Raw genomic sequence first — 19,478 nt, 5'->3', positions numbered from 1 at the left:
GTTCCGTTGTAATGTGTGGTATGCTGTACGATCGAGTCAAGCGTTTAAGTAGGGTCAAAATTTGGCTGAATATTAATACTATTATTGTATTGCCTTTTTTTTTTTTATTATATGCACTTTTTTAAATTGCCGCACTAAATTTGTTTATTTTAGAAAAAACTGCACACACTTAAAAAAGTGCGCACACAGATCACAAAAAATTAGAGGGAACACTGGTTACAAGTACTACTTCGTCGGCATTAGCTAGATATCGCTGGCGACAGTTAAATATTGTGGTAATCTGATTTATTCCGACACTTCTTATAACATTTTCTAATGTAAGATTAAATAAGATCATGAAAAAGATGGTTTCCTTGCAGGATAGCAACATTCTAAAAATTTTATTGTAACTAATTTTACCAAAACTTGGTGGTAATACGATAGGAATATGTTTTGTTCTCACAAGTTTAAAGTGGATAAATTCTAGTTAATGTAAAAGAGTTATTCGTAAATCGGCCTTCACTTTAAGTCCTTTCGACCGTTTCCTACATTCAACAAGTATTTTCTGGAATAACGACATTTCGGGACCTTAAACTAGCTACGACAGGAATAGCAAAACAGAACCTTGATGGGGGGAAAAAAATCCGGAACAGAAGCGTTCGGTCAAGGAAAACCCAGACAAAGCACAGAATATTTTAATTCATTCGTCAATTAGTTATTTTCAAATTTAATTGTTTCTTTCAAATATGAGTGCTCGTATAAGTGGTTGCAGGATATAAATATAAAGAAAATATCAAATATTCAACTTCAATGGAAAACATATTAAACCTTTAAACATCGATAATGGTGTATTGCCATTTGTTATAGTCTAAAGTTAGAGTTCAATTAGGAAAGCCCAGTTGGCTTTACTAGGTCCACTATTAATAACCTAGCCAGCCAGTGCCTCTCTAGTCTCTTCCAGCTGATCCAACGATTATGATTTAAATATATTTGGGAATCCCTCTTTACCTTTAAGACAAGCATAAGTGCAGCTATAGCAGAAGCAACTGCTTTTTTCTAATAGATCAAAGGAAAGAAAATGTTTACACTAACACTATTAACTTGATATTACCACAAGTTCAGGCACAACTTTTGTTTTCCTAGTTCATTTACTATTAAAACAGAGGGTTTGTAGGAAACTAATTGTACTAAACCCAATATTGAAGGAAGAATTTAATTAATTTTCATAAATTTTGTAGAGGAACGGTACATTGTGCTTTAATGTACGAATTAGAGCAGAGCACTAACTACACCAATTTTAACAGTACGTCACTTCTTTATTCGGATGTGAATCAAGTCCCTCACTTTTGCCATCGTAATTACGAGATTTTTATTTCTGTTTTCCTTTATGTACGGCGCGACAACATCTGAGGTCATTGGCACCGGAGCTTTTTTGCCTATCTCCGAACAGTGTTCTCTAGTCACAAACAACACAGGACAGTAAGCTGTAAGGAGCTCCTAGGAAGAGAAAATCTAAGGGCCAACAGCCGGTTTCAAATCTGAGATCCTTTTCCTATATTACTGATTTAAATAGATGATTTTTCTCAAGTTTCAATTGATAGAAATTGTAGTCTTCAATTAGCCTTATTACAGACGCCTTTTTCGACAAACCGCGAATTCTGAAAAATCACATCACTTTCTGTAGACAGATTTCCCATTGAAATCTTAGCATAGGAGGCACAACATGTACTAAAATGAGATCCCAATTTGGACTTTAGTGACTTGTGTTACTCACGATATACCCAGCAAAAGTGACTAACTCATTCAAACAGAACAGGCGCTACTTCTTTTTTTCAATTTTGGGATTTTCAAAACACGGAGGTCTAGAGAAAACTCCCAAAAAGTAGGATTAAGAGCAAGTAAAAATTTATCATCTGGTTTCAAGATCTAGATGATGCCACTGCTGCATCATCATATTTTCATAAATACTTAATTGTAAAATTGATGATTATAACATTCATTGATTTATTTATTGATTTGATAGTACCCCAATATTATTGTATGTTCTAATTCTTAAAGGATTTAAAAGTGGGTTTGCTTTTTAAACGTTGAAGTTTTCAATGATTGTTCCGTTTAAGTCATTTTAAGAAAAGCCAAAGTTTGCTAACATCTTCCATAGCAGATTTTCACAGGTAACTTTCTTAGTAGTCTTAAACAGAATTTTATTTTATTTTTGCAGGTTGTAGAGAGAAATTGATTCTAAAAAGAAATCTGCTTTACCATCGTTAGTGTAAATGTCGTAACACAGCTACTAAGAAAAAAAAAAAAAAAAAAAAAAAAAAACTACCGCATTGGTTTTTGTTTTTTGTATTTATTAATTTTATTTTAATCTTAAAATTTATTTTCTTGGGGCGGGTGTGGTTGTCAGGAGTATGGCTTTGTAAGTGGGAGGTTCCCACTTCGAAATCCATGTACAGCTACTTTTTATTTGTTAGAAAAAATTGTTTATAGTAATGTATGAGCTTACGCCTCCGTCCACGACACCTAACAGGTAGTTGGGCGTTAAGCGCTTCTTTAAAAAATAGGCGATAACATTTCTTATTATTTTCTTAGTTTATTTTCCGTAAAAGCTTCTGATAAACACTTTCAATACGATACTCAATTGAGGCACCCGGAGCTTTAATTTTTTTTTTTTTTGTACAACGCTGACTTTCGGAAGGGTTCTTTCGTTACGGAAAACACCATCAATCCCCGGATATTGGGTTGTAAGCTCTTAGAAAGACAAAGTCTAAGTGCCAATCAGCTAGATTTATGTACTGGGTGCAGCTAGCCCCTGAACTAATTCCTTCTTTGAGTTCCACAATTCTAGAAAAATATACATGTAGGGTAAGAATTTTGAAGATACCGTAGATACACAAAGCAAAATGCACATACGAGGGTCGTTTGAAAAGTCCGTGCAAAAATAAAAACTACTTAATTTTTTGGGGTAAACCTTTTTTATTTTTCAACATAGTCTCCTTTTAGGCTTATACACTTCGTCCAACGCTGCTCTAGTTTGTTGATCCCTTCCGAATAATAGGATTTGTCCAAGTCTGAAAAATAGCCATTCGTTTCTGCAATCACCTCCTCGTTTGAATAAAATCTTTTTCCCGCCAGCCGTTTCTTCATATTGGGGAACAAATAGTAGTCCGAGGGAGCCAAGTCTGGAGAATAGGGGGGATGTGAAACGAGTTGGAACCCAATTTCCATTAATTTTGCGACCACAACTGCTGAGGTGTGAGCTGGTGCGTTGTCGTGATGGAAAAGGACTTTTTTGTGGGCCAATCGTGGGCGTTTTTCTTGCAGCTCGGTTTTCAAACGGTCCAATAACGATGAATAATTTGCACCTTTCCGGCCGAAGGAACGGTCTTCGCCTTTTTTGGCGCAGATTCCCCCTTGGTAACCCATTGTTTAGATTGTTCTTTGGTCTCAGGAGTGTAGTGATGTATCCATGTTTCATCCACAGTGACGAAACGACGTTTAAAGTCCTGCGGATTCTTCTGGAACAGCTGCAAACCGTCCTTGCAACACTTCACACGATTTCGTTTTTGGTCAAGCGTGAGCAATCGCGGCACCCATCTTGCGGATAGCTTTGTCATGTCCAAATGTTGATGTAAAATATTATGTACCCGTTCATTCGAGATGCCCACAGCACTAGCAATCTCACGCACCTTCACTCTTCTGTCATCCATCACCATATTATGGATTTTATCAATGATTTCTGGAGTAGTAACCTCAACAGGGCGTCCAGAACGTTCAGCGTCACTTGTACCCATATGGCCACTCCGAAAATTTTGAAACTACTTATAAACTGTTCTAATCGAAGGTGCAGAGTCACCATAATGTTTATCAAGCTTCTCTTTAGTCTCTTGAGGCGTTTTGCCTTTCATAGTGTTTAATCAACACACGAAATTCTTTTTCGTCCATTTTTTGAAAATCACCCGACTTCCTCGATTCAAACGAATGCCAAACACAAAGAAATAGACCGATCTGGCTGAAACTTGGTGTGTGTTCTTCCAAGAGATGCTACTAACTAAACATAACCTCGATACGCGCCAGTGGTGCTATCTCTCTGACTTTGCACGGACTTTTCAAACGACCCTCGTATTAATAACCTTAGAGTTATCGCAACTTGAAATAACTATATTATTCGTTAAAATCAACAAAGAATTACTAAAATTCAGTAATTACAAAATATAAATTTTCAATGCACGTAATAACTAAAAAATTATTTCAGTGGAAAAAATAAACATGGATGCGGTTATATTATTCTGCGAATGTACTGCTCTATTTTAGTCAGTAGTTATGTCTCTGCGTACAACTATTTTCAATCTGCTTCTTTTTTCTTAATAGAATTGTGACCACACTAAATTCACACTTTGCTAAATAAGTTATAGCAATGATTAAGTACTATAGTCCTTAGTTCAGAAATCTACTTCTGTGGCCATTAATGTAGATACAAACCAGAATAAAACTTTTAAGTTCCTTATTGGTGGTTAATTCTATCAAATCCACAAACAACTTTTGGAAATTCTTCTAAATTTTGTAAAAAGAAAATGGATTAAAAATTACAGTTAGGAAAGTTTTTTTAAAATATTTTTTTATCTTTGAGTAATGGCAAAAGTGGAGAGCATCTTCAATGATGACGTTTTAGTAATGAACATTGTGTTTTTTTAAAAAAAATTTTAATAAATTAAGGATTCAAAATTGGCGAGAAATCGTCAAATAAAAACAACAACTCGTCTTTTTTGCCAACGTTTCGACAAATATATGGTCTTCTTCCGGGCGTGGTTATGCGGGTTGGTTGAATTACAGAAGACCTGTAAATTTATAATTTAGGCCACGAAACTTATATATTCAATTTTAATAAACTTTTAAAATGGCTGAATTCTCTTTATCAGAAGAAATTTTGCCACAAAAGCAGAAATAACCTTTTTTGTTTTAATTAAATAGTATTAATAAACAGAAAACTGCAATTTATTTTATTAAATTTGTCCGTTAAAGAAGCTCTACAATTTTAAGCGAGAAATTTTCAATTCAATTTCTTAAATAAACTTAATCATGATAAATTAGTAAAGCACCATTTCTGATTTCTCAGAACGCTAGTCCTCAAAACGAAAAGGCACTTATTTGCTTTTTATTGTAAGGCAACTTTAATTCTACCAAATCTTCATTCCTAGCTACCCCATGGCGCTACGGCCCTACCAGGACCTGGGCCTCCTCCACTATTTTTTGCCATTCGGCTTTGTCTTAGGCGTACCTCCGCCATCTTCTAACACCCACTTCCTCCACACCATCTAACCATCTCATACGAGGCCTCCCTCTGTTTCCTCCTGGTTTTCCCTCCATCAGTTTCCTTGGAATCCTATTTTCTGGCATTCTTTCGACATGTCCAAGCCGCCTTAACTGGTTCTTTCTTACAAAAGATACCAGATCTGGTTCCCCGAAACTCTGCCGAAGCTCTTCATTTTTCTAATTCTCCAGCGCCTACTTCCGCAGCCAGACCCAAATATTCGTTGAAGCACTTTTCTTTCCCATATATTGAGACCAAATCCTTGTTCATTCATTAAAATTAATAGCTGCTTACGAAGAAAACCAATTTCTTGTTTGTTATATTTTTTCACCGTCCCTTTATTTTAGATCGTACAAATTACAGACTTATTTATTTATTAGATATTTTATAGAACACCCCCAAGATTAAACCTGAACCTAGTAACGCACCTGAACCGTTTCTTAAGGAACCTATAAAGTAATCGCCAATTTTTTCAGGCGGGGCTTAACGTCTAACTACCATTTACTAGGTGTCGTGGACGGAGGCGACTAGCAAACGTATTTTACTATTTCTCATTTAACTATTAAATAAAATCTAAGGCCAAGACCGGGAATCGAACCCAGTACCACAATGCATATTAGCTTTGCAGGACTCGCCTCTTAACCCGCTCGGCTACCGTGGCGCCTACGCTTTACGATTTTGCATGTTATCCTTGCGTAGAGGCTCTGCTTAATCTTCTCTGTATCGTTCCAATTTTAGCATATGTACCGCCGAAGCGAGTACTTAAGAAACCTATTTGAAGACCCCCAAAACGGCAATAGTCTTAATTAAAAGTAAATACATAGATACGTTTTATTTCCTTGAATGCCCTCGATCCCTATTATGAAATTATAATAGATTATGAAACCAATGTCTTTGTATTTAATATTACAAATTATATTTATTATAAAGAGTGTGAAATGAATTCTAGGCACCATTTGGCAAGTAATAATGGGATATTTTAAATTGGAGAAAAAAAGTTGTTGGAGGTGCGACTAATAGGAACAGGTAGGTAAAACATGATGAATGCCTGGTAGTTGGCCACGATACAACCAACTTCACGGCTATTTCTGTATGCCACTCGTAGTCACAAATGGCACAACAATCTTTCGTCTTTACTTTATTTAACTTTTTTAAATGTTTTTTTTTTAATTTTTCTTTTTTAAACCATTTATTATTCTTCACTTTTTATGTATCCTGCATTATTGACATGTCTTCGCTCTAAATGTTCTTCAGATTTACAATGAGTGACGAAATAAGACATATTTAAAAACATATTTGTTTTGGAAGTCAGACAACTTTCTCTCACTCAGTAATGACAATTGTTCAAATCGTCAATTTATTTTATAATTATATCGTTCATTTTATTATTCGTAGCACTCAGGTCTTCTTGTTCTTTGTTATACTCAACCACGTTTCATAGTGTTTCATCTGAGGTAGATTATCACCACTTTATTGCAGAGAATTCGACTTCAATTATGTTTTAATTACACCATTGACACTTCCTGGGTCATGGAAACCGGTCAGCGATATTATCCAAGCGACTAAAGATATTATTCAAGCGCACTTGACCAAATTTTAAATATTTGAAACTGATGCGTTGTGTACGCATTTAGTTTAAAATCATTTTTTTTTAATTAAAAAAAACGTGGGAGCCGAAATTAAAAAAAAATTATGTGGCACTAACTGTTCATCTAATTTTTCTTCCAGTTTAAAATATGTTGACCCAAATTTTTTGGTTTAATGCGATACTGTTACCGAAGAAGGAAAAAATCTAAGTTTGATTGATAGAATAAAGTAAAAACAACTTTTTTTAAATCTTTTTTAAACCACTTATTATTTATTCTTTCTTAAAATATTCCTTATAAAAATCAGTGGTCTCTTAATCTAACAAATTAAACAGCAGATTTAAATTCATAAATAATAGTAAACTTGAAGGGAAGGGATTAGCTGTGAGGTTAGCATACTGGACTCCCACGCGGAGGTCCCGGGTTCGAATCCAGCTGCTGACCCTTAGATTTTCTCTTCCTAGGAGCTTCTTGCAGCTCACTGTCCGGTGATGGACAGTGTTGTCTGTAACGAGAGAACACTGTCCGGAGGCCGGCGGGGCACTGAAAGAAGGGGCTCCGGGCGCCAATAACCTTAGATGTTGACGCGCCTAAAAATCATTAAAAAAAATAGTAAACTTGGCCATCACAATTTGATGGTTCCAAAAAGGCGCACCCAAAGAAAGGTTTTAGAGGTTTTATTCTCCTCCAAGAAATATAGATAAACTACAAGTTTTCCAATAATTGGTTTTAAAATGTGATCGAAATGGGTTGGAAGGGCAACTTTTGATGATTTAATTAACATACGAGGACTGTAAATTAAGTAATGAGACTGATTTTTTTAATTTTTTTTTGTTCAAAAAGAATTACAATTCTATATTGTCACCTTCAAAATAACTTCCTTCTGAAACCACTCAGCGCTGGAGACGTTTCTTCCACTCCTCATAGCCGTGCTCGAACACCGATACTGGAATAGCCTTCAGCTGGTCGGTTACAGCCGTTTTGAATGTTTTCGACTGTCCCAAAATGAGTTCCCTTGAGGTGATTTTTCAACTTCGGGAAAAGAAATAAGTCACAAGGACTAAAGTCAGGTGGGTTTTTGTACGACCCAGAAACCAAGCGCCAGAGCATGGAGTGGCACACTTCAACCTCTCCAAGGCCCAAAAAAGCAAGGTTGGCGAAGTCGAAGATCAAATGCATGCTGATTTGTTTTTTTTTTCGATATCCACGGAATCGTCCACAAAGAGTTTCTACCTCAAGGTCAAAAAAGGGTCATTCGTATGAGACCAAACATCAAGAACAAGTGGGTGTTGCATCACGATAATGCTCCTTGTCACACAGCAATTTCAATAAACGAGTTTTTGGGCAGTAAAAACATTCCTGTGGCTCCTCAGCCTCCTTATTCGCCTGACTTCGAGTCCTTGTGACTTTTTATCTCTTCCCGAAGTTGAAAAATCACCTTAAGGGAACTCATTTTGGGACAGTCGAAAGCATTCAAACGGCTGTGACCGACCAGCTGAAGGCTATTCCACTATCGGAGTTCGAGCACTGCGAGTAGAAGAAACGTCTCCAGCGCTGTGTGGCTTCAAAAGGAAGTTATTTTTTCTGCAACCATGTAGGAATGTTCTCATTACTCAATTAAAATCAGCTGTGTAATGCCCAACTTTACCTCACTAGTGGGGAAAAATTCCCATTAGTGTCACTTTCCTCACTAGTGAGTGAAAAAACTTTATTGTGCTTCCTTGATATAAGAAGTTTTGTTATTAAATATTTTCTGTAAAACTTTAATAAGCTTATTTAAATTTATTTTATCTAAATAATTAAAAAACGAATATTAAAAAAATAAAATAAAAATTGAAAGGAATATAGAAATAAAAATAATATTTTAATAAATAATTAGATATTTTTAATTATAACAGTTAAAAAGGTTATAGTGTTACCTTATAGAAATTTAAAATGGATTCTAGTGATTCCTGTTGAGTTTTTTTAAGTTAATAACCTAATGGTTGCAGAAAAAATATAATATTTAACTCGAGTGTAAAGTATTTTCCTCATACTCGGCAATTTGCACTTGCACTCGCCTCGCTTCGCTCGCTGCGTGCAAACCCTGCCTCGTGTGAGGAAAAGTACTACTTTCCGCACTTGTTAAATAAATAACTATTAAAGGTGACAACATAGAATTGTAATTCTTTTTGAATAAAAAAAAATTTAAAAAATCAGTCTCATTACTTAATTTACAGACCTAGTATGTACTTTTCAAATGAAATATTTACTTAGAATTAATTATATGCTCACATAAATATAGAAATATAAATTTTAATTTAGGAGAATTTAACTACTAAATTAGGTATCGTGTATGGAGAGCGGAGCAAATAATTCGCTGTTTTTACATTTTACCAGTAAATAACAAGAAGCTGGACTCGAACTTAGGGGGATCTCCTATTTACTAGTCTAAACTCGTAAACACTATACATACTCACGGACTGTTTGAGGTTTGTGTGTTGTTTTTAAATGTTAATTAACATTGAAACTTTTTTTTTTTGTAAAAACAGTGAAATAAAAATTAATGAAAACTATAGTGAATTTAAAGATGATGTAATGTTTTAGAATTGTAAAGTTAAGGTTGTCATACAAGGAAAAGTGCGTATTTAAGCAGGAAACCCTTGATTAACTAGTTCATTTGTACTAGGAAATACTTATTTTTGAATTAAATAATTGGTAAACATGATTCTAATCACATGCTAAATAATACGGATTTTACGTAAGTAAAATAAAGTTTAAAAATTAGGGTGCATGAAACATGCTCATGTATTCATGCTTAAATTATTCAATACGATTTTAGAAAATTTTGTGCAGTAGTGTCTATGATTACTGTAGAATTACTTAAACAGTGTTCGAATTATAATTTCATTTGGTCCTTCATAATGTTTTGGTAAATGGCTTTGTGGTTGGTATATTTCTAATTTTGTTTCTAGTCGTCTTCCTTTCCTGACAGCGTCATTATGTTGATGATAATATGTGGTTGGTGACTGTGTTTGATAAAATGGTTTGCATAAGTTGTATCGGCTATGTTGTTGTTTGTACGAGCCGCTGCATCCTTTGATTGAGAGAAAAAAAAAATGCCTAATTTAGCTTCCGCGGAAAAAAATCAAAGATATTATCGAATATTGCCAACCTAACTACATTTTCAAACTGTTATGGTTCCTTACATGGCAAATGAGCGCTAGTTTTAAACAAGTATTTCGCTGACTTACCAGAAAAATTGAAAAATGTACTGGAGCTACAGTTTCCTAATTATTGCACATTATATAGAAATTTTTAAAAAGTTTGAAGAAGCTCTAAGTATTTGATTATTTTTGTCAGTCCAGTAAATGGAAATGGTTATGAATTAGGAAATTTTATTACAAGCACTAATTGGTTATAAAACGTATAAATAACTGTTGCTCCGTATCATGCAAAACTTTATGGTCAACTGGGCGAACTTTTTTCACTTTCTAACAGACTATTCAAGCAAATGGCGAAGACGAGTAACTGCATACTGAACGAAGATTACATCAGTTACTCCTCAGTTACACAGAACTGCTAATTTAATAATAGAAAGTCATTCATCAAACAAATCCTGCAAGAGAAATTCATACCGGCTGATTGCTCTTACTAACCCTAATGAATACTTTGGGCCAATGGATCATGCAAAAACCAATAATGAAATATTTGCTATACTATCAAATCGTCTAAATCGTGATTATTCTTGAAAAAAAAAAAAAAAAAAAAATAGCTATAACGACACAGTCCTTTCATCACATCGTCCCAAGTCCAACAGAAACGGAAATAAAATTTAGAACAAATGATGGCTGCCAGATTATAATACCAAGCTTTACTACAAAGCACATCAACCTTCCCCTTATTGTCGTAAAAACCTCAAATCATACATCTAAGACACTGACGATTCAGAACTACCAATGAGGAGATGCAAGCTTCGTCATTCATATGGGCTCATAAGTTCTTCGAAGAAATGAGAAAATAACTCTTCAGCTTTACGTCAGTCTTAAGACGCTATCGCACAATTTTTAGTTCGTCAAAATGAAAGTTATGAAATCTTATTGTATAAAACAACTTTTTAAACTAACTTTTCTTAATTTTTAACTAAATACTAAGTTGTTTTAAATAAATATGCTAAATCTAAAGAGAAAAAGAATAAAAACGTTTTATTTGTCAAAAAATTGGAAATTATACAAATGTATGTTATATTCAACTAGATTTTTTCTATTCATAACTAAAATTTCGTTTTTCTGCAACCATGTCGGGAAGTTCTCATTACTCAATTAAAATCAGCTGTGTAATGCCCAACTTCCCACACTAGTGGGGAAAAATTCCCATTAGTGTCACTTTCCGCACTAGTGTGTGGAAAAACTTTATTGTGCTTCCTTGATATAAGAAGTTTTGTTATTAACATAAATATTTTCTGTAAAACTCTAATAAGCTTATTTAAATTTATTTTATTTAAATAATTAAAAAACGAATATTAAAAAATAAAATAAAAATTGAAAGGAATATAGAAATAAAAATAATATTTTAATAAATAATTAGATATTTTTAATTATAACAGTTAAAAAGGTTATAGTGTTACCTTATAGAAATTTAAAATGGATTCTTGCGATTCCTGTTTAGAAAACACTCCTCCATCAATAAAAGAAACAGCAGAAAATGTAATAAGTAATGTAAATACGTAAGTAATGTAAATAATTGTAATATAACAATAAATGTTTATAATAAATAAATTACTGTTTGTAGACTGTAAAAATGAAATTTTTATTTTTTTTAGTTAATAAATCTAATGGTTGCAGAAAAAATATAATATTTAACTCGAATGTAAAGTATTTTCCTCACACTCGGCAATTTGCACTTGCACTCGCCTCGCTTCACTCGCTCGTGCGTGCAAACCCTGCCTCGCGTGAGGAAAAGTACTACTTTCCACACTAGTTAAATAAATAACTATTTCTTGATTTCAAATATTTTGAAAAGTATCATTTTGTTCATCTTCTTCTCCTTTAGCGTACAGAAATCGGTTACAATTGAGTGCGGATTACCCAATAAAGTGGTATAAATTTTGTTGGTTTCTAAGAAGAGAAAATCTAAGGATGGATTCAAACTTGATTTTAGGTGAAAACCCAATTCGAAATTAACCAACAGATTTTATAGATAGCAAAAATTTAAAATCCTTTTGGGTTCTAAATTAATGCATGCACAAAAAAAAAAAAAAATGGAAAGGATGGTGAAAATTAAGCTTCATAAAACATAATAATAAAGTTGTGGAAAGAAACGGTTTCCATTACCACTAAATTACTATTCAGGGACGGATAAAAATTAGAGCATGACATATTTTCTTGTCGGACTGCCATTGTTCACTGATTTTACTCTTCACACTCTGTAATGGAAATGCAAAACCAAATAGTAGTATATTTAAGTAACATCCAGCTGCTAACAATTCTCTTTTTTTACATATGAATATAGATTTATGATCAATCCAATACTAACCACTCCTTAGCAAAAAAAAAAACGTACTGTTTAAAAAGTTAAGGGGTGATTAAACTCCAGAAGTACACAAATCAGCAAGTACCTAACATTTCATCCATAATTCAGCCAGTTAGAAAAAAGCATTCGAAAAAGTTTGTGTTTAATTCAAATTTTATAACAATAACATCATTAAGCTATGAGGTTAGCATACTGGACTCCCATGCGGAGGTCCCGGGTTCGAATCCAGCAGCTGACCCTTAGATTTTCTCTTCCTAGGAGCTTCTTACAGCTCACTGTCCGGTGATGGACAGTGTTGTCTGTAACGAGAGAACACTGTCCGGAGGCCGGCAGTGCACTGAAAAAAGCTCCGGGCGCTAATGACCTCAGCTGTTGATGCGCAAAAAAAAAAAAAAAAAAAAATAACAAGCAATTTTTCTGAGTTAAATTTTCATTAATACTGTTTAGAATTTACTATCGCAGACCCTTAATGCTGGCCATTTCATTTATAGTAATTTTTTTTGTTAAAATAATGATAAAATATTCATTACTATAGTTTTTAGTTATTTAGTTTATTACTATAAAACAGACGCTATATATGAACTCTATTCCAAATTTATAGTTATTAATCCAATACTGAATATTTTCTATCAAACCAAAAGTTTATTCTTTTTATTCACTGGATTAAGGCAGTTTAAATTGTAAAAGTACTTAAAACATTAAAAATCGATAAAACATTTGTTAAAATATTAAAACTGTCCGGTAGGACAGTGGTATAAGGGTTGATCGTCAAAAAGTGCACGAAAAAGCGCAACGTTGAAAAACATCCAACTTTGACAATTTTTTTCTCTTTTTCTATAAAAGATAAAATTCCCAAATTTTCTTTATAATATAGAGAAAATCCTCCTTTATAACTGTATTTTTTTGCAGCAACCTAGATTTGATAGATACATTAAATATTATATGAAGAGACGTATCTGAGAAGAGAAAATTTAAGCCTAGACATCTGCATTCGAAACCGGGATCTCAGTGTGGGAATCTGGGAAACCACAGAGTTACTAATCTCTTTTTCACACTATTAATTAAATTTGCAATTTTTAAATTAATGTCTTAATACTAGGGAAGGGATTAGCTATGCGGTTAGCGTACTAGACTCCCACGCGGAGGTCCTGGGTTTGAATCCAGCTGCTAACCCTTAGATTTTCTCTTCCTAGGAGCTTCTTACAGCTAACTGTCCGGTGATGGACAGTGTTGTCTGTAACGAGAGAACACTGTCCGGAGGCCGGCAGTGCACTGAAAAAAGCTCCGGGCGCCAATAACCTTAGATGTTGACGCGCCTTAAATCATTTAAAAAAAAAATGTCTTAATACTACTTCATGGAACTTAAAATTAATTTATGAATATAAACTATGAATCCAAAACAAGGTGATCAATCTCAAGATGGAAAAACAATTTGAGTGAAAACACAACTTGAAGATTGACTTAACTAAGTTCAATCGAAACTATTGAAGTTATACAAGTGAATTTAGACAGCAGATTCATTAGTATATAATGTAAATCTCAGAAAAGTGAAAAACCTTTCAGAAAAGTGTAGCTTCCAGTTGTGGTATATACTTGCAATACGGAAGTTCAGCAAAATTGTTATCCGTCCGTTATAATATACAAGATCATGATCGTGCACTATACTAAAATGGTTATATAGAAAGAAGGCTATCAACAACCTTTTCCACGAAGTGCTAATTTTAATCGCATTGTCCTGGTAAAATGGCATTTAAAAAAAATTATAGATTAATTTGAAATTAATTAATCCAAGAAACATCTTGGAGCATTTGTTTTCCTCATTTTTAAGAGGAATTTTGATCACTAATTTACGGCCAGGTCTCCTGGTTAGAACAAATTGAAATTTAATGTTTTATCGTCCGTTCAAGTTGCGTATTTGAGATATTTGGTCAATGAAATCGGTAACGAAAGAAATAAAAGGTTTGCGGACAATCTGGCAGTCGCTTCTTCAGGCGTAATGCCATAAAGGAAGTGGGAGTTACCAGAACTCGCTTAATTCAGCGGACACAAAATATCAACTCCCAACCACAAGATGATCTATTTGATGATGATATAAGACTATGGACAGATATTAAGAGTTGAGCTTAAAGGCTCATCGTAAACAAAATGTAATGGGAATTAAACTCGTGACCTTCGGCTTAGTATTTATAGACTTAACAAAATTCTTCTGGTCTGGGCGCCGGTTAATACATGGACTTCAAGTAGCAAGGAGATGGACAGGCCGGCCGAATCGCCTGCACAACAGAGCAATAATGTCACAATCATCCAACACATTCACCAAGCATAAAACTTTTTATCATGATTAGAATTGATTTTTCGATTGGATTTGATTAAAAGAAATTTATCTTTGTCAAAAAGCGAAGATAATAGAAAATTGTTTCTTTAAAAAGTTTGAAAAAACTTACAAAAAGGAAATGCAAGATGAAATCAGAACCTACCGTATCATGACGTCCAATTATAGACAGAATTATTTAAATACAATCAATAGCTCGCCAAAGTCTGAGCTGTTAGATTCTAATTTTTCTTAATGACTCACCGAATCCTAATCCGAAACTAATACTAGACTGTATAAAGAACTGTACTAGTATTGGAATAGTACTATTAATATAATGCATTTTGTCTATATCCTCATCGCAAATAAATTTTAAATTTAATAGGTGTTAATTTCATTTCATTCTTCAAGATTTCTCTGCTGACTTCTGTTAAAAGAATCCAACCAACGTAGGCTACATCCAATGATATCTAGCCGAATTCAAATCGAGTCACATAAAAGTACAGGATATAAAAAGTTCGCGTTTTTCCTTTGGATTGGTTAAATAGGCTAAATTCATATGTATGTAGCGTTGATATTGTAATTTGGTTACTTAATATGAGGAAATTTCAATCTAGAATGTAAAACATTACTTAGTAGAGTTTTGACCACATGAGTAAATATTAAATAATAAAACGAGGGAATTACTTTCGATACTAAGCTCTTTTAGAAAAGACAAATTGTAAAGCCACTCGTGCCCTTATAGTGTACAAGGCAAAGGAACGTCAAGGCTGCACCCCATCTACTCTAAGATGGATGCACGCCATGACAGTGCGACCCATGATCGCCTAAGGTGCGGTGGGCTGGGGCAAACAGGGTAAAATTGGCCACTGCAGGAAAGTCACTGAGAAATCGTCTATGGCTGACAAGCACCCTGAGAACCTATCCAATAGCCGTGATGGAGGCGTTCCAGAATTTCACATCTTATCAATTAGATGTTTAAAGATGGGCAAAGCGGGCTGATCTCAGAATGGACAAGGAAATGAGTGAATGGCATGGAAAGCATGTATTGGACATCCCTGTACGCTAGCTTCCCTAACTGGAATCTCCCCAAGGACGGAATGATAAAAGAAATATGACTTCGTTAGAAATTTTCTCGCAATGATGAGCATTAAGAGGAAATAGAGTAGGGGAATCAGCCTTCTTTTACGATTATGGGAGCAAGGGCTGAACAAGAACTAAGAACCCGTAGGGATGTTTCCTAGCATCTTCTAGACAAATATCCACGTTGGAGGGCTACTGGCATCAGGGGATTACCAACTTTTCTGGTAGCCAAGCTGCCATTGAAGCGCTAATTTTTTGTGTCAGCTCAAACTTAGTTCGGGCTTCAGTAAACTCAATGGGTAGAAATTGCACAATTATCTTAATATGGGTGCTGGGAGATGTCGACATAGAAAGGAACGACGAATGAGCCTTGGCACCTAAACACCTTCAATGGACCTGAACGCTTTTCAGGGGTAAATGATTTATTTCTTCATGAGGAGTTGAAGAGGTACACTGTGCCAGCCTTCCTGATCTGGGACAAGCAGATCTGTACCATGATGAAACTGATCTGTAAAGTATACTCACCACCCCATTCAGAACACGAATGCTGAAATGATGCGTAACTCAAGTATAAAACACAATTAGAGACGATCTTGCCTTTTATAAAATGGAGCTCTAAATTCCTTCGCACCGCGATAGATGAGTGGCGCAGGGAAAACATGGATCTAAGCAGCAATCTAAAACAGTGATCTGAGCTTATACGAACTGGATCGTCGGAGAATTGGCAGTTTAGATAGGGTGTTTTAAACTGGTTTTAACGGTAAGAAAAATACAGTAGGGATAGGGGGCTGCTCCCGAAGTATTTGGGATTTGTAGAGTTAGTTTTTTCAACTGTGTTAGTTATCTGCCCTTTTAGAAAAAGATAGTATACAGATTTGTAGGAAAAGAAACTACTACTCCAAATCTAATTTGGATGAAGAATGTAACTGTCTGCAAAAAATACTAACATAAATGTTAAAGAAGAAAAAATAAGTTCAAACTATGTTTTAAGAAAATAGATTGCTGTGGAGATCCACAACAAAGAACGAAATGAACAAGTCACTTCTTCAGGAATCTTCACATCCTAGCGGCACATCATTTGGCACTGGCTCCCGTAATATTAACAAAAATTAACGTAGGGATGTTAGGTAAATATTACTCGTAACATTTGTAACTCGCCCTTAAAAAATGCCCACTGATTTTATTTTAGTATAAAACTTAGAATTTTTACATGGGCAAATCAAATTAATTTTAATAAATTTCAACTCATAAAAATTGTATATTAAATTCTAAAGTAAATTTTTAGAGCGATTATCACATTATAAATATATATAAAATAATGCAAACACCTACGAATGAATTGCAATTGAATTGAAAGAACACATCATAAAATTTTTCATCAAACTTTCAACTATTATTTTTTTTAAATAAATAAAAAAATTATGCCTACAATGGCGGATAAAAATCAACAAAATTATCTGTTCAATTAAAAAACTAAGTTTGTTTTATCCAAAACGAGGCTAAAGGTAACTCTTCACCTACGATTTTGCAAAGAAGTTTTAATAATTTCTAAATCAAAGAAAATAAAAGACTGTTTAAATATTACCTAGCTTCAAACAACAGAAATATTTTTTTTTATTCTATCAATGGGTACTTAGGAGGAATCAAGGGCGATCGGAATTGTTAATGTTCAATTTCAAGCTTCAATGAACATCAGGAACTAGATATTTTTGAACTATTCCCAAAGAAAATAATAATATCAAAATGAAAATAATATTTATTTTATAGCTTAGCAATTTTCCTCTATGTGTCTGAGTGCTTTGATTCATGGTCATTACAGTAGGGTTTATCAAAGTGAAACAATTTCACAGAGTTAGATAACTGAATAAAAAATCCAGCTTACGTTAGCGACATTTATATTTAAACAATTCCATTATCACAAAATCAAGTGAAGTTGGTGGCCAAAGGGGGAGTAAAAATAAACCTATTCTGGCACAAACAGACTCTGATGCTTTTTATAAGTTTCACAATTCTAAAATTGAGTTAATACTAACAATCAAGATTAAAAAGACAATTTCAAATATTTTAAATATATCCATGTGGTTAATTAAGTTTTTAAATATTTTAAAAATATTTTATGATGTTCCAAAACAATTAAAAGAAGTAAACTTGCTATGATGGATGAAATATCGATGGTAATACTTTACACAAAAAAACCTATATACATACACCCTAACTTGAAGAATCGTACAACAACCACAAAACTAATACAAAACTTATCACCTAAATTCTAATACTGGTAAACATAAGTATCTACTTAGATTCATATTTTACTTTATAGTTCAGGATAAGCAACCAAATTAGCTCTTATACGTTTCTAAAAAATAAAGGATTTCGCAAGATAAATAAACTACGAAAATGCCTAAAATGCTTAACAAAAAAAGAGAAGGAAAACCAAAAGAAAGTTGGGAAAGCTGTCATTATGCCCTTGATACACTTTCTGCAAACGACCATTTTCTCTTCTTTAGAGCTGATTGTTTACTCCCTAAAGAAAGTGTGCCTGCTTTATACAAATAATAAGTTACACACATCTGAATTACTAATTCCTTAATTATATTACATTACCCAAAAATTTACATATAGATAATACATTAATACTCTACATGTACCCTCTAAAGTTTGCTTTTATTACTTTTTATATGAAAAAATAGAACCTAAAATATCAATGAAACTGTTACGAGACTATAAGAAATGCATCCGTCAAATGTAAACAAACATATTATTATTAAAAGTTAAAAATATGCAAATAAGTGATAACTTTCAATTCGGTTGACGGTGGTTTAAATTCTTCCACAAACACCAATATTTCCCTAAACATTTTATTTGGAAAGACTTCTAGCACTGCTTCAAAATTTGTGTTTGGTTACTATGTTATCTGACAAAATCGAGCACATTTTGATTTAAAAAAATCTTCCGAACACAAATTACATAAAGTAATTATGCTATTCAAGGATATAAATCAATTAGGAAAAGAAGTCATTAGTATTGGAAACATTTGACTGGATATTTTCTAAGAATTATGATAGAATTAATAATATTTTTAAAATAAATAGAGCATCAAGATAAAAAAAACGGAATTTTAATTATTCAAATTTGCTCAATAAAAAGTAAGTGAACTTCAAACTTCCGCCATTATTGTCTTTGCAACTATCTTTCAAAACATTACACAACTTTTTTATTATTAATAATGAACTGTCATAAATAGATTTTTGCTAAAATGAACATGAACCGTTAACATGTGGTCAACCTTCATTGAAAACAAATACAATGGCTGAACTTGCTATGGTGAAACACATCCAATGCAAGTACTAATTAGTGTAAGACCTTTACCTGATGCAAAGCAGATAAACCGTCTACATCACTGGTATCAATGTCTGCTCCTTTCTTCAGTAATCGTAGAATTTCTTCTTTGTCACCAGCTTTACAAGCAGCTAAAAACACACAACCCGCGGAAAATTTAATCTTTCTCACCCTCCCATTAACCACAACGGGCTCACGATTTGTTTCTGATTCCTCCCATCTTTTTAACTGTTCAGCTCTTTTAAAAAGAGCCGAACTAGAACGGGTCTCAAAAGACATCGCTAAACTACCCTACACTCCATACGCGTCTTGACTGAGGAATAACTAGGCCTAATAACATGGTGGGGAGCGGTCTATT

General features: G+C 33.7%; 1 protein-coding gene and 1 non-coding gene across 13 annotated transcripts in view; both read right to left on the bottom strand.

The window, feature by feature from the left end:
• LOC141450538 (protein phosphatase 1 regulatory subunit 12B-like) overlaps window positions 1–19,399 on the bottom strand; it is a 67,805-nt gene extending 48,406 nt beyond the window's left edge. For all 12 annotated transcript variants that reach the window (XM_074121126.1, XM_074121127.1, XM_074121133.1 and 9 more), the window contains exon 1: window positions 19,151–19,399. In XM_074121126.1, coding sequence (XP_073977227.1) covers window positions 19,151–19,399 — 249 coding nt within the window. The remainder of the gene's footprint in view (window positions 1–19,150) is intronic.
• LOC141450594 (U6 spliceosomal RNA) lies at window positions 5,945–6,052 on the bottom strand. The gene has a single exon (XR_012456188.1). It is a non-coding gene; the product is annotated as a U6 spliceosomal RNA (small nuclear RNA).
• Window positions 19,400–19,478: the final 79 nt, after the last annotated feature.

Source organism: Rhodnius prolixus, unplaced genomic scaffold (genome assembly GCF_049639745.1).
Source record: "Rhodnius prolixus isolate KJV_2025 unplaced genomic scaffold, Rpr scaffold_2, whole genome shotgun sequence".
NCBI classification, from domain to species: Eukaryota; Metazoa; Arthropoda; class Insecta; order Hemiptera; family Reduviidae; genus Rhodnius; species Rhodnius prolixus.
The sequence above is the reverse complement of the archived record's forward strand: the minus strand, read 5'-3'. Positions and strand labels throughout refer to the sequence as shown.